General features: G+C 37.9%; 1 protein-coding gene across 1 annotated transcript in view; it reads left to right on the forward strand.

The window, feature by feature from the left end:
* TMTC2 (transmembrane O-mannosyltransferase targeting cadherins 2) overlaps nucleotides 1-15,269 on the forward strand; it is a 257,597-nt gene that overhangs the window by 204,205 nt on the left and 38,123 nt on the right. Inside the window, exon 9 of the mRNA XM_049792348.1 lies at nucleotides 7,697-7,778. Coding sequence (XP_049648305.1) covers nucleotides 7,697-7,778 — 82 coding nt within the window. The remainder of the gene's footprint in view (nucleotides 1-7,696; nucleotides 7,779-15,269) is intronic.

The raw sequence follows: 15,269 nt of genomic DNA on the forward strand, positions 1-15,269 counted from the left end.
AGAAGAAATTCATAGGACTCAGTGAAAACAGTATGTGGAGATAGTAAATTTATATTCTTATTACTGGCCAGTGAAATATGAGTAGATATTAATACACTACTTTATCAGAAATTATAAAATGTAGCTTAAGACTGAATGGAAAAGAAAGTGCCTAACATGGAAATTTACTTAACATTTCATTACATATTCTTGATGTAAAACAATCTAAACCTTAATGACCAAGGTGAACATTTCAATATAGGTCTAGACAGTAAATAAATCACAAGGTGTGGAATGAAAGCTGTTCTTTAAGAGTTTACTGAAGACTATACACAATCTTTCTTGGCATTAACAGTGACGTAAGATGAGGTAAATTCCTTTTAGACTTCAAGTTGCCCCAAAAGAAAGATGAAAAAATAGGCGTGTCTTTAAAAAAAACCAAACAAACAAAACAACAACAACAAACTTCAACAGAAAAAAAAATTCTATGCCTGTACTTCTTTCCTATATCATTTTGAATGCTCTAATAAAACGAGAATGCTTTTTGTGATATGAAATGTATAAAACAAGAAAATGGATGACAAATAGCTCTAATATATTATTGATTAATTGGATACATACTGCTTTACTTGACGAAAATGTCACCTTAAAGGCTCTGAATCATGCCCCAAGACAGTAAAGTTATGACCTGTGCTTTAAATTCCTAAATCTATGTATAAGCAGTGGTGTCACATTCAAAAATGCTGAAGCTCCAGTGGATTCCCACCAAAGTCAATGGGCAGTGCTTAAATCTCAGGTATCTGGTTATCATGCCATTAATTATCCCTGTAGACGTAGACTCAAGAACCCAGTTTATGTTACTACTCTCTAAAATAACCTTGACTCATAGAAAAATCACACCAATTGGAGTAGAATCTCAGTCAGGCTAGTAGATGGATTTTTAGTCAACAAAAACCCACCTGTGGTTGAAGGAGGGCTAAAATAATGTATTTAGATGGAAGCCAACCACCTAAGGTGCAAACAGAGGATTAAACTAAAACGAAACATTGCATTTCATTGATCCTACCAAGGCGTATTTCTAAAAGTAATTTACTGGCTTACACAAGCAGTATGCATAGACTTATGTGCACGTGAGGACCTGGTCCAGTGAAATGACTGGGAAGGAGAGCATCAGGCATGACCTCAGGGCCAAGGCTATGTAAATGTGTCATGCTGGACAATGAGAAAATTGCCTCATTTACGATAAGGTAAAGATTAGTTTATGGTGAATTATTGTGGATTAGTAGACACAGATTTATACCCTAATTTCCTCCAGAGTGATCCAATTCTTGCTCCCTTACACTGAGATTAATATGCTACACCAAAGAGAAATATTCTCATGTTCTTGAAGTTACTAGAGAGCCAAAACTTGAGAGGATCAGTACTAGTAACAGTACTGTTTCTCACTGTGATCATCTAAGGATATGAGAGGAAAACTTTGTTTGAAAAGATAGCATCTTTTACAAGCCCAGCGATATTAGTTGGGCAAAGAAGGGCTTTGCATGACTGTAACACCACCACCCACCCCCCCAACTATTTGTTTTTCTAATGAAATATGTAGCACTTCTTATTACAAATCACTTCTTGTTACAAATCTTGCCTCGTGTGTGTTTTTCTGGGCCAGATGTTAACCTTTAGAAGTCATTGCTTCTCTGCCATGTTCAGGTGTTTTTATTTTATTATAATAAAGATAAAGAGGCAAGATTTATCTCTTTGCTGCACAGAAGGTATGGAGACTGAGATAAATTTTGGACCTTTGATGTGAATAATGCAAGTCCTATGTATTTCAGTGGGACTAGCGTTTCACATACAAATTATGGTGCAAGATATTCACGTTGTAATTCAGAGTGAAGAAGCAAGAAGTTGTAGAACTAAAAGAAAAATGAGGGGCAAAGAAGAATCCATTTAGCTACTAAATACTAAAGTTGTTTCTTAAGTATTACTATTTAGAGAAGGGATGGGGACCTCGCGTATGTCGGTGACCTCATTGTAAGATGCAACTCTCTAGTTCCTGTTTCCTTAGTCCAGCTCTGTAAAAACTTTTGAAGACTTTATCACTAATTTACTCAGTATCATGCCATTGAAATTGTCTTTTGCCTGTCCTGTCACAGCTTTTGTAAGGCAGAAGGAACTGGTTATCAAGCAGATATGCAGGTCTGCAATAACTTAAAGAAATGTGAAACGAAGTCACAGGTTCAGTTCAGACGTTTTTACCATCCTTATGTAGTCTCTCTATGACTTTAAAATGTCCTAGAGAGGAAGAAGGAAATATGTAAAATAATATTTTTTTCTGTATTCAGTGTCCGCAGTTTAATCAATCTTCCATTAAGAAATCTGTTGATAATTCAATTTGTTTTATTAAAAACATGAATGCTTGCCAAAAAAAATTGAGCAGATGTGGGGAATGACAGTCAACTACATTTGTGACACAAATTGAGTTACTTATGCAATCACATTATTACCAGTTAAAGCTGGTAAAACTACATTGAAGAGTGAAGTCTCTGCTTTACTGGTTAAACCCTTACGCACTTTGAAGAACGATGAATATTTACGAAATATAAAGTTGGTTTAAATTGCAGAGACCACCTAATTTGTTGAACCACCTTGCTGGTTGCCACTGTGTCATCATAGTTTCCACAAGAGGGTTATTCAGAGCTGCTCAGCTGTATTAATCTTTTCCAATTTTACTAGCATCTTAGGGTCCTTGGGCCTCCAGCAGCCTGAAGTACAACAGCTGCCTCAACATGAATTTGGCACAGTTTGCCAGCAGAGTGAGGAAAAAAATTGGGGTGGATGTAAAAAATGGTAGTTTTATCCTCATTTTTTTAATATTTTAAGGCTAAATACAGGATCTTCTACTAATGTATCAACTGCCCATAGTTAGCTCTCTTTCATTTGTCACGGTGATCATAACAGTCTTTTGTAGGAAAGTCCAGTCAAGCAGTATGTCTGTCCGTATTAGCAAGGTCAGCTCCATTGCCCTGGTCTCTAGGGAAGAAGCAACCAACCAAACAGAAAACCCCTTGCGGTCAACTTCTACAAAGAAGTGGTCTTAAAAATCAAGCTCCTGAATTTCTATTTGAACAATTACCTGTTTGGCTTTCAGAGCTGCAAGCAGCCGGCCGTTCTGATTTGAAGTCTGCGTGATTTGTGGAGAGTGGGGTGTTTCTGAAAGCCAGGACAACGGGTGTGCTAGGTTATAAGAGCCATGTGTCACTTACTTTTCACTGGTGTTGCTGGAAGGTGGTAATCATGGGGAATTCATCTTTATTTAGGCACGGTGCTGGGGTGGGAATGAAGTTTTCTTTATTAATGGAAAACTGCTGAAAGTTTGTCCTCACTATAGGCTTTAGAGTAAGATCCAGGTCCAGTAAGACAAATATCAGCACAGTCTTCCAAATCAATTACTAAAGTGTCTTCGTTATGGTGGGGGTTTCCCCCCCCCCCCCCCCTCCAGCAATGAGATTGCCATTCATTGTTTTATGATTCTGTCTCGTTGGTCTCTGCACTGAAAAGTCATAAATATGCCAGTGCGTCTGTGCAGAGGATCCCCATTAGGGCTTGGGCTAGGACCACCCACTCATTTCTCCTGAGCAAACCAGTAGCTGTCAGATAGCACCTTTTCATTAGCTACCGACCTGGCCTGGATGTGAACTGGTGACCAGCAAGTGAAAGGTATTTTGTATCCCATTATTAATCCTCAGAGCCGTCAAACCCTTCCATTAAAATCTTATGAATAACTTTTTTATCCTTCAAATAAGTCTGCTATCATGCAGTTGTAAACTTATATTTTTTGCTTTGTAAAATTGCCAGAGCATGTGGTTGTGCATATACAACTGCACACCCTGCTGCTAGAAATTGGGAGGTTTCCAGTGGCTCTCAATGCCTGCATTTGTATGGGTCAATACACGTAACAGTGAACACGCACACAAAATGCCTTCCTGCCCCAAATCGGTATTTTTCAGCTCTTTGAACAATTCTTTGGATTTTCTTTACAAGTTAGAATTTTATTCCCTTATGCCATGTGTTTTATTTAATGCTGAAAACATACAAGGGACAATGACAGGGATCACCGTCTTAATCTAACTACACGCTGCGTACATTCTGTTATGGTACTTAAGGTGTACGTTGGATAGTTGCAAAAAGTTGATAAATGCTAAATTTTAATAGTGAAACAGCCTGATTCTGTCAAGTGATTGGATTTTATATCATTTGACACAAAAATTATGTGTATTAAATCTATGCTGAGGTATTGACATTTTAGCAGCAGACAGATGGCACCAGAGGGGACATTTTAGATGGTGTGATGCAACGTTCATCAGAATGCCACTCTGCAAGAAAATGCATTTATTCTTTTTTTTATTTTATTTTTGACAAATGTGTACATATGAAAATGATGTCCAACATGAACAAATGGAACTGTCCTGATCTTTTGTAGTCAGATCATTTTATGTCTTGGGTGATATAAGATTTTTCTCCCCTTTATCTGTTAATGAGTATTTGAGCCTGTTAATAGCACAGTCATTCCTTTGATGCTATGTATGCTGGCACCTGTCATCATTATGTACTCCAGGTCTCCTGACTGGCCTGAACTTGAGTGCAATATGCCATTTGGAAAGTGCCAAAAAGAGTGGAGCAGTCATGTATTTTTGGTGATCCCAGTAAATGAAAATTAATCATGTTTGACAAATGTTTGTGGCCTTGTAGTCATAGTTCTGTAGGCAGAAGCTACGTACTTTGTGACTGTATTCAGTGAACTGTCCTTTTATGTTCTAGAAATAGACACAGAGACAGAGTGCAGCCAGCTAAAACTAATGATGTTAGTGTGTTAAAAAAAGCAATGATGCAAAATCTGTAGATGTTAATTGTGTATTGGTGATACATATGCTTGGTGCCTGTTATTTTGAAGCCTCAAGGCTGGACTAGGATATGTCATGGTAACTTTTGCCAGATTAAGAATGCCAACCTTGGAGTCAAAAGTGCAAAATTTAGTATTTAATTATGACATGCGTGCTGCCCCCCCCCCCCAATTATTTTAATTTGAATAACTATTTTATACTGACCCAATTTTATGTTGTGTTTTCAATTGAGGATTATTTTCTTCTTCACTTTTTCTTCTCAATTATGGTTGTATGCTATTTAAAAAAAAGAAATTGCATTTAATCAGTAGACGTGTCTTTACTGCACGAGTAGATGAGGAAAAATCAGTCTGGGCTACATAGAATGGTTTGGGTTGGAAGGGATGTAAAGACCATCTTGTTCCCACTCCCCTGCCATGGGCAGGGACACCTTCCACTAGACCAGGTTGCTCCAAGCCCCATCCAGCCTGGCCTTGAACACTGCCAGGGATGGGGCAGCCACAACCTCTCTGGGCAACCTCTTCCAGTGCCTCACCACCCTCACAGTGAAGAACTTCTTCCTCACATCTAATCTAAATCTACCCTCCTTCAGTTTAAAGCCATTCCCCCTTGTCCTATCACTAAATGCCCTTGTAGAAAGTCCCTCCCTGGCTTTCTTGTAGGCCCCCTTTAAGCACTGGAACCTTTAAGTACTGGAAGGGTGTCATAAGGTGTCCCCGGAGCCTTCTCCAGGCTGAGCAACCCCAACTCTCTCAGCCTGTCTTCACAGGAGAGGTGCTCCAGCCCTCTGATCATCTTCATGGCCCCCCTCTGGACTCGCTCCAACAGCCCCTGTCCTCCTTATGTCGGGGGCCCCAGAGCTGGGTGCAGTCCTGCAGGTGGGGTCTCGTGAGAGCCAAGTAGAAGGGGAGAATCGCCTCCCTCGACCTGCTGGTCATGCTGCTTTTGATGCAGTCATATGGGTTTTTTGTTTTGGGGGTTTTGTTCGTTTTGTTTTGTCGGGGTTTTTTTAATGCAACAGGGATGAGAGATATAAGAAAGTGTACTTTGTCATGTAGTTGCACCATTTGGTCAACAGGAGCCTTGTGCCATGAGAATATGGTTTTAGAGTGTATGGGTTTACCAAAGAAAGTTTAATAAATAATAAGGCTTTAAACTCTTACCTCCAATGAACATTCATGTTGTGAAACTGGAATATTGTAAATGATAAGCATGCTTGTATCTCTGCCAGCATGATCTCTTGGAAATATGGCCTCTGTTTTGGTTTTGATGGAACCTGGTCTTGATACAGTTCTTGGTGTGCTGCACAACTTCTTTCTCTCTCTATTTTATTGTCTCTGAGGCCCTTGAGGGAAATACTGAGATCTGGAGCAGCTGTAATCATGAACAGACCTCGTTATTATTCCTGTGTTAACTTGTGGGATAGTGCAGGATGTATGCAATGTCTGTTTCCAGACCACAAAACTTGAGAAAGCCTATATGCTTATATCTGTGAAATAACAATCAAGGCGACCTTGAGAGGTGCAGACCACAATGCCTTTCTTCCACAGTGGTTAAGCTTAACTGTTCTTTATTCTGGAGGCCTTATATTTTATAATACAAACCGCAGCAACTCATTTCATGGGGATAGGGATAAACAGGTCACAGGTATCTTACTGAATAGCTGATGGTGATTTGTGTTTGAGTACCAGACTAGGCTAATCCAATATCACCGTTTTCTTCACAAAAAGAGTAATGACCACTAATGGATCTGCTCTGGCACTTGTCTACCATAATGCAACTTCAGTGGCTTGGTGAGTTCAGTGATAAGGAAAACTGTGGTTTAAAACACAACTGTTCTTTTTATTGTCATTTCTGTTGTTTTGGATTTTTCCGTTTTGTCATACTGTTGACCATTGTCTTCAAAAATTACCTCTTCTATTTCAGTTATGTTTTATGGTTGACAGAACTGATTTCTGATGACATCTTACTTCCCATATTAAAATCAGAAATATTTTCTATCATTTTATTCCCCACGTTAAAATCCAGAGTATTTTCTATTTATATACCTTTGTTCGTGGTGACTTTGCCGTTGGCTGTGTATATAACGTTATTTAGGACACGAGGAAATGGAATGAAGCTGCATCAGGGGAAGTTCAGACTGGACATTAGGAGAAGGTTCTTCACTGAGGGGGTGGTCGGTTGCTGGAACAGTCTCCTCGGGGAAGTGGTCATGGCACCAAGCCTGTCAGAATTCAAGGAGCATCTGGATGATGCTCTTAGTCATATGGTTTAGTTTTGGGTAGTCCTGCGAGGAGCAGGGAGTTGGGCTGAATGAACCTTATGGGTCCCTTCCAACTTGAGATATTCTATGATTCTGTTATTTCATAGAACCAAAACATGTTTCTTCCTTTCCCTCCTCCCCCCTCTTTAAGAGCATGACTAAAGCTCCTTCCTACCTTCCCTTCTGATTTTAGCTTGGGTCTGTGTAATGCTCATCCTGATGCCTGTCCAGAAGAATAACATGGAGCTTGATATTCACCCAAAGTCCTTTACAATATTTTTTGCAATACATTTCTACCACTTCCTTACTTCTTGGACATTGACGATGTTGGACACTTTTCTTCCTCAGTCTGGAGATCTGCAGCTTAAAGTAGCTGACCACAAAACTTAATGCAACACTTAAATATTCATATTTACTTAGGTTAAGTCTAGTGATAATAGTAGTTGTTTTTCTCTAGTGCCTGGAATTTGGAAATTGTAACTGTACATGATCGCTCCATGGTGATACACTGTTAAAATAATTTCCCCCTTCCCTCTTTTTTTTTTTTTTTTTTTAGGGACGCAAGAGTGAGGCAGAAAAGTACTTCGTGAAGGCTATTCAGCTGGATCCTACCAAAGGAAACTGCTACATGCATTATGGTACGTTTCAGATAGATAGGGTTTCCACACATATTCCAGGCTTGCTGTTAATCTCTCTGAGTGATTAAGGATTTGAAAAGTGCTACTGGCAAAATATCTTCTTTAAAGGGAAAGAAACTAATCTACCATGTATAACTTCATCTCCATTTCAATTTGTTAATCACTGCAGAGGGAGAGGTGAAGATTTTCATGTTTTGCATAGCTTTCCTCCTGTGAGAGGAATTTTAGTATTGCTGCCTCTCTGGGAAAGAAAAAAAAAAGGTGACTATTGCCATATGTCAAAGTTTCATGGCCTGGAATATTATTATTAACAGTTTTGGCCTAACTTCGCCGGCTCCCGGTGGGTGGGCAAGTAGAAGTTATACTTCAGTGTGCCTGAGCTCTATATATCGAAGTGTCTGCTTTTTGTTGAAGACTTATGGGCCTTACATCTACCTCCTTCCCAGCATCTTCATGGCTTGAAATGGATAAGTATTACAAAAGGTTTTGACAAGTTGGCTGTATCTTTGTCATACTAAGCCATGCATGTGCATAAAGCACACAGTTAATTTGAAGGTATCTTTATAACTTTGGATTGTTTTTGCTAGATGTGCAAAAAATATTTCCAGATGTGATTAGTCCCAAGGAACCAAAAATATTTAACTTTATGGACTAATTCTTACTGCATTTTAAAGCTGATAATAGACAAATCTAAAAAAGCCCTATTGGAAAACATAGAGAGAAGTAATAAATTTCATCTTACTTAAGGAAGAAGGTAGGGAACCACAAGCATACATCTTTGTATATTGTTTTAATTTCCTCTTTTGAGTCTAACTGGTAAATGTAAAATAAATGAAAATGAGTGGCCAAAAGGGAAAATTAATCTCACATAATAACCATGTTTTTACTTTGTGTGATCTTTGCCTGAATTGCTCACACATTGTATTTCTGTTTGGTCCTATACGGTGTAAAATTCTGTATGTTAGATTCCTGGAATCGATGCATACATTATTACTTAGAACATGTCTTGGTATTTAAATAAATGTAGCCCAGTGTTGCATTAGTTTGCATTATGGATCATAAAGTTAGTGTCTTTCATTTATGCTTGTACAGGTAAATCTGATAGGGGTATTTGTGCACATAAGTTCCATTATTTCAGTTGGATATAAGTATAGTTGATATCTCAAGATAATGAAGAAAAGTTGCAGCAGATTGTTTCTTGAAATCCTATTCAAGCTCCTTCTAGCCTTTGTTATTAAGAAATCTATCCTGAGTTATTAGGAAATCTTATTTGCATACGAATTCAAAGGTAGGTCTCAACAATCCATCCCAGCAATTGAAGTTATGATTGTGTATATTTTATTACCGGTCTAAACATTTTTCTTTTTCTTTCTCATTACATCATCAACTTGCCTGTCTTTTTGTGCAATATTCATTCCCTCTGTGTCATTTTCAAGTGCCCTATAAACTAAAAGCAAGGCTATTCAAATCATCATTCATCTCTGATGTATTCACTTCTTCATTACGAGACTACAATACTAAAATGGTGCATTGGTTCTTAATTAACATTATTCCTTAAAAACTTTAGCAAATCTTTCCTTTTTTGTGTCACAGGTTCAAAACGTGGTTTCTATGTCCTTGTGCAGAGGCCATTATTGCAACAGAAGTGAGATCCTGCTCACCAGATTAGGAGTGAGAGGCAAAATTTAGTCAGTGTTTGGAATACCAGCGTAGTAAAATGTGATGCTGAAGGGCTGTAGACACAAGAAGGTTCTCTCTACCAGTCACTAGGTCTCTGTCCTGGATTATTATATGCAGAGAGCTCTGCTGAATGCAGGTGAAAGCTTTTCTTTTGATTGTATAACTTCTGGTTACCTCACCAAATTCAGTGATGTTACTCCATGTTTATATCAAAGTAGCTATGAGAAAGATATGGTTTACTTCTATTTGGCTTATATGTCTATGTTGTACAGGTGATCTCAAAAGCTTGTCACTTCAGGCACAGGACTTTGTAAAACTGGAAATAAATTATCCTTGCTTTCTTTCCCGTTTCCCTTTTCCCGTTTCCCTTTTCCCTTCTTTCTCCCTTTCTTCCCCTTTTCCCTTCCACCTATTTCTTGTATTGATCAGGATTCTATAGTGTATGTCACCAGGAACATTCCAAGTATTACACAGGAGTCCCTGGTGAACACTTTAAGCTTTATCTCTACATCTCATTAATTTGTTTTAGCACCTTGTCACAGGTACAGTCTGTATCCTATATGCCAAGTTTTATACTAGGGGGACATACATCCGTATTTTGCATGTAAATCTTAGAGATTACTTTTCTGCTCAGCATGAAGATGCTGGAACAGAGAATAAAATAGTTGGCATCAGCCCTAAAAAACCACATACCTCACGGAACAGCCAAATGAAAAGAGTGGTCAGTTGGGACACAACAGTGTGTTGATGGAGTAGCCGGAATAAATGGACTGAAGATTTTCTTCCAAGTGCACATGGATGCACACACTTATAATTGGTGCTCCCAGGTTGTGCAGATGTTCTTTTTGACTTGTAACCTTTTGGACTTTCTTTGGAGCTATCAGGAAAAACTGTCAATATACTGTGTCTTTTAAGCGGCTTACATTATAATACAAATGTGCTTTAATTCAAGATTTAAGCCAAAGCTATTAGATACGATTTGGTGCAGGACTCAGCTTATTTGATCACATGAAAATTCAGAGAGAAGTGAACAGTTTCATGGTTGTTCCTTGGATAATACCACCACAGCACATTTCTCTTATAGAGCTAGTGTTATAATTAGTTTTGTATAGGTGATTTACTGGCTTTGGATTTCAGTGGATTTAGGTTTAAAGCAGTGTTTCTCAAAGCCATTATGTTTGGAGATGTCTGAAGGGAGAACTAGTGGAAAAGCTGAAGAGGTATAAATTCTTTTCCCCTTTTCTTCTTCTTTTTCATTTCTCATATGCCAGTTATCTGAACATCTGAACTTTGTGCAAAACCGTTGTCTTATGAAGGTATGAGTCTTGATGGGTGATCTAGGTACATCTAGGTAGATGGGTATACTCAGGTACACCGTACGCTACCAGAAACATCTAACAGATGAAAGAGGGAAAATGCACATGAATCAGGAAGAAGAAAAAATGGCAGCAGAATGAGTGCAGAAGCACCAGTACAATTTTTAAATTCTTTTTAATTCTCTGGCAGTGAAAATATTGGTTTTGGCACAACCTGCAAGTTTTTAAACTAAAACACTGGAGGAGATTATCTCAGATACTGGATTTAAATGCTCCTATAAAGTTTGAGGCTTTTAATTGGATATTTTTAATACACATTTTTTAAAGAAAACTTAACATTAACAATTTTGATTAAACCAAGTTGAACCTAATAAATGCTTATTTATTTTTTAATTTCCTTCTTTGTTTTCTCTGGGAAAGTTTTCTTCAAAATAAATATCTTGCCCACGTCATATCTATCAGCCTGTACATTGGCTTTCATGTATCCCACTTTACTTTGAACATTTAATTCAAGTATGCCATTTTGGATCCTGCAACACCTTGGTGACTTCTGTCATCACAGATTGATGATATAATTGAAATTATCTCCATTGACCATAGAGGGGACTCTTTCTAACCTAGTTACTTTGATTAAATGCCTATGGTCAGGTGGGATGAATCCCAGTGTCAGTCTGAGAAACCACAGAGAGATACCTATGAACTAATCAAGTCCAAAAGGAATTTTTGTATAAATATTTTAAGAACATGTTGGAATCTAAAGAGACAGTAAGTCAAATTTGTTAACAAATGTGCCAAACATAGGAATGTTCAGCCAGGTCAGACCAGTGCCATTATGGCCCAGAGATTATTTCGGTTTGGATAGAGTATTGACCACCCACAGAGGAAGTAAAGTTCTCCTATTTCTGTCTGCACTGAGCCTATCTCAGGAGAAGTTGAAGAAAGATTTTGTATAAAATTTGTCAGTGCACAGAGATAAGATGAATTTCAAATAGTGAAATACTTAAGTGCTCTTCTGTTTGAAAAGAAGCAAAAATAAATTGTTCAGTATCTTTTCATTGAGATGGCTAGCAGGATGCAGTGTAGTTGAGGAGTTTGTTGAAAGCTTTCTGCACTAGATTTCACTTAAACAAACAAGCAAACAAACCAAGCAACCCATAAATCTACAGTGAAATTTAAGTCATGCAAACGTTTTATCTCCAAAACTGTCTTATTTCCTTTAGAATTTGCTGTTTAAAAGCAAAAACAAAAACCCACCAATAAAGCAGGTTTCATTTTACTTGTTTGCTTAAAATAGGTTTTGCTACCATGCCTCTTAAAGTGCAGATAGTGACCTCTCTCCAACATAATGAAAATGGAGCGAGAAAAAAAAAGAGAGAGAAAGGAGGAGTGAGGTCTCAAGATAAATGTGTGTACAGAGGTCCCTCCTCCCTTACATTTGTAACAGCTTAATTGGAATGGGGAAGTCTAGAACCCAACAGGATGTTCAAATTAACTCTGTTTTATTAATCACCATTGAGACCTCCTTTTAAAGGAGTTTCCTTTGAATAATACATTGTTTCTAATAACTCTAAATTGTTTAATGATTCCTTTTTCATTATAAAAATGGATTATTCTCATTAGATTAATTATGCATTCACTTAATTAGGCAATTCACATTGATCATCTGCCTTTTTCAGTGCCTTCCCAGTTACACATATAAAACAAAATGAAAAACACGCTGTCAGATTAGGTAAAACTGAAGCATATTAGCTATGCTGTCATTGAAGGAAGAACAGATTAACATGGTCGCAAACATTAACTTTTCTTTTTTTTACATTATCTTTCACTTCTGAATTTGTGATAATTTAGGAGTTGTTTTTATAGATTTTTCTCATATTATCTGGATTTTTTACAAGTTTAACTTGTTAACTGCTGGTTTTATGTTTTGTCACTTTCATCCTAAATCTTTCTAAACATTGTTTCAGCACAGGACTTTTAGCCCTCTGATGCCTAAATTTCCACCTGAGTCTGTGAGCACTTTGTATCTGTCTTGCCTCCAAGGATGACTGCTTTACCACTCCTAAGTCCCAACCTGAAAATGGAGTGGAACTGCTGTAGTTTAATGTTCAAAATAAATTTCATTGAAATATGGTAGGAGTGGATTTTCAAGCAGCATTATTTTCAGTCTTTAAGTCATGCATTTACATGTGTTAGTGAGTGTGAGAATTTACATATGTTTACAGATGTGCATTCAGTATCTTCTTAGATGTGATGTATTTCTGTGTAGTGACACTGTTCACAGTGCTGGAGCTTTGTGTCTTTGTTCTTCACTGCCTGTAGACCAGCCTAGGAAAGCTTTTTTCTTCTCCCATATGTTTAAGGAAAAGATCTTATGAAGAAAACAGTGTAATAATGAAAAATAAAATGTCAGAGTTGTATTTATAAGAAAAAGAAATATCAACCATGACCTAGTAACAAAGTCTTACTCATTTCTTCAAGAAACTTTTATGCTGATGGAAGAAATGTCACCCTAGTCCATAGGAAGGTCAGTTTTTATCTTTGTCAATGAAATGGATAAAACTTACTTCACAGTCCATAATTCCAGTGAATGATTTGTCTGTTTCTGACTGACAGGTTAGCTAAATGCAGTATATGCCCCATGATAAAGAGTGCATGGATCTGCTCCACTGGGACCATCAGATGCTACATGCTGACTATGTATTGTGGAATTAAATTCCTTGATGTGATGGGGTCAAAGTCAACCAGATGTAGTATGTCCGTCACTAAGTCACTTTGCCAGCCTTCCCAATGTGCACTCATGAACCTTTCAGCAAATGAAAGGGGTTTTGCCATTTTAAGTCTTTTGGAAATCCTGACATTAAATATATATGATTTTGTAGGGAAGCTAAAAAACAAGTTTATTATACTCAAATAACACATGTTCACAGAACATATGCAGTCTTTGGAGGAAGGGTCTCTCTGTCTTGAGCATACAGTGCCATCAAATTAAGATCCTGACTTTGCACTATGGCTTATACCTCCTCCTCCAATATCAATGATTGTAATTCCAGGAAGACAGGATTCCTAGACCCAAAACAGGAAGAGAGATATAAGTGACTCGCAGAAAGACTTCATTAAGCTTCCGACCTTTCTGCTCCCAGAACTCTCTCCAGGAACTTTGATTTTAAAAAAACCTTCAGCTACTATTAACACAGGCAGTATTTCTTACTTCCAAAATGAAACCGAACAAGAATATACCAGAAACTGAGCTATTCAGGAGAATATACCAATCTGAAGTCTTGTTTGCGGTTTTCTTGGCAGCTGTGAACGATGAGAGTACAAAGGCATACGTACATAAATTGTCAAGTCCTTTTTGTTGCTCTCTGGGCTGCTGCTATCACACAACATTAAAAGAAGATTATTACAAACCACTATAGTAACTATTTATTCCAAACTCCCTTTAGAACCGATCACTTAAGTGGAATGCAGTGGAGTATTTCCAAACAAGCTAGGTCACTGACCCTAAACGCTGTGGAACTTCTATATTTCTGGCTCTTCCCTTGAGTTTATCCTTAAATCTAATCATTCTGACATCCCTAATACGTGGTTGACTCTGCTTCCTCAGCACAATATACTAGACTGTTCGAAAGATGTGGTATAGAAATTGCAGATCAGAGACAGGGCTAGAAATGTGGCTTTATGCTCCTTTCATGTTACCATAATTTGGGGTTTCTGCAGAAACTGAAAGAGCCTGTGGCATGAAGAACCCCAGAGACTTCTTTGTTAATGATCATGTGTTTTGACCTATGAATGCCATCTCATTCTGAGGATTTTTGAAGACATAACATGGAGTTGCTACAAAAATGCAACCGGATGGTTCTTTCCCATCCAAATTTTACTTTTCCAAACCTTATACATCACCAGGTGTCTGGGGAATGACATAGGGTCCAGAATCTTCCTTAGTATTTGTAAAACATGAGGTCCTCCGTATTATATGTTTTCATTATTAATCTTTTGGTTTAGTGAGAGCTTCCAGTGATCCAGATGTGGTCACAAGTTCAGTCATTCAGTCCCATAGGCTTGCAATTTAATTTTTTGTCTCTTATCTCTGGTCGTGCTCTGGATGACATCCAATAGTATATTTAACTGCAACAGATAAGTTTTTCAGACAAAGAAAAAGGCTAATAAAAAAGATTTTTCTAAGCCAGTGCATATATTGATGTTGCAGCACCCACTGACTTGCGTAGGCTTTCTATATATTTTATCTGCATGGAATAATTTTCTCCATGGGAACCATCTGAGGGGATAAACCTCCCCAAAAGCCCTTCCAGCAAGAAAGCCAGAGAACAGCTTTAGATGAAGATGGAATGGGATACAAGGAGCAGCAAAACAAACTGAAATGCTGCTATCATCTAGGTGATCCTGGTATAAGTTCTCTTTGCTTCCCCTGTCACATCCCACACATTCAGCAAGAAATTGTCTAAACAGGCCTGCAAAGCAGGCTCTTTAAGCAAAC

This window comes from Accipiter gentilis, chromosome 34 (assembly GCF_929443795.1).
Source record: "Accipiter gentilis chromosome 34, bAccGen1.1, whole genome shotgun sequence".
Lineage (NCBI taxonomy): Eukaryota > Metazoa > Chordata > Aves > Accipitriformes > Accipitridae > Astur > Astur gentilis.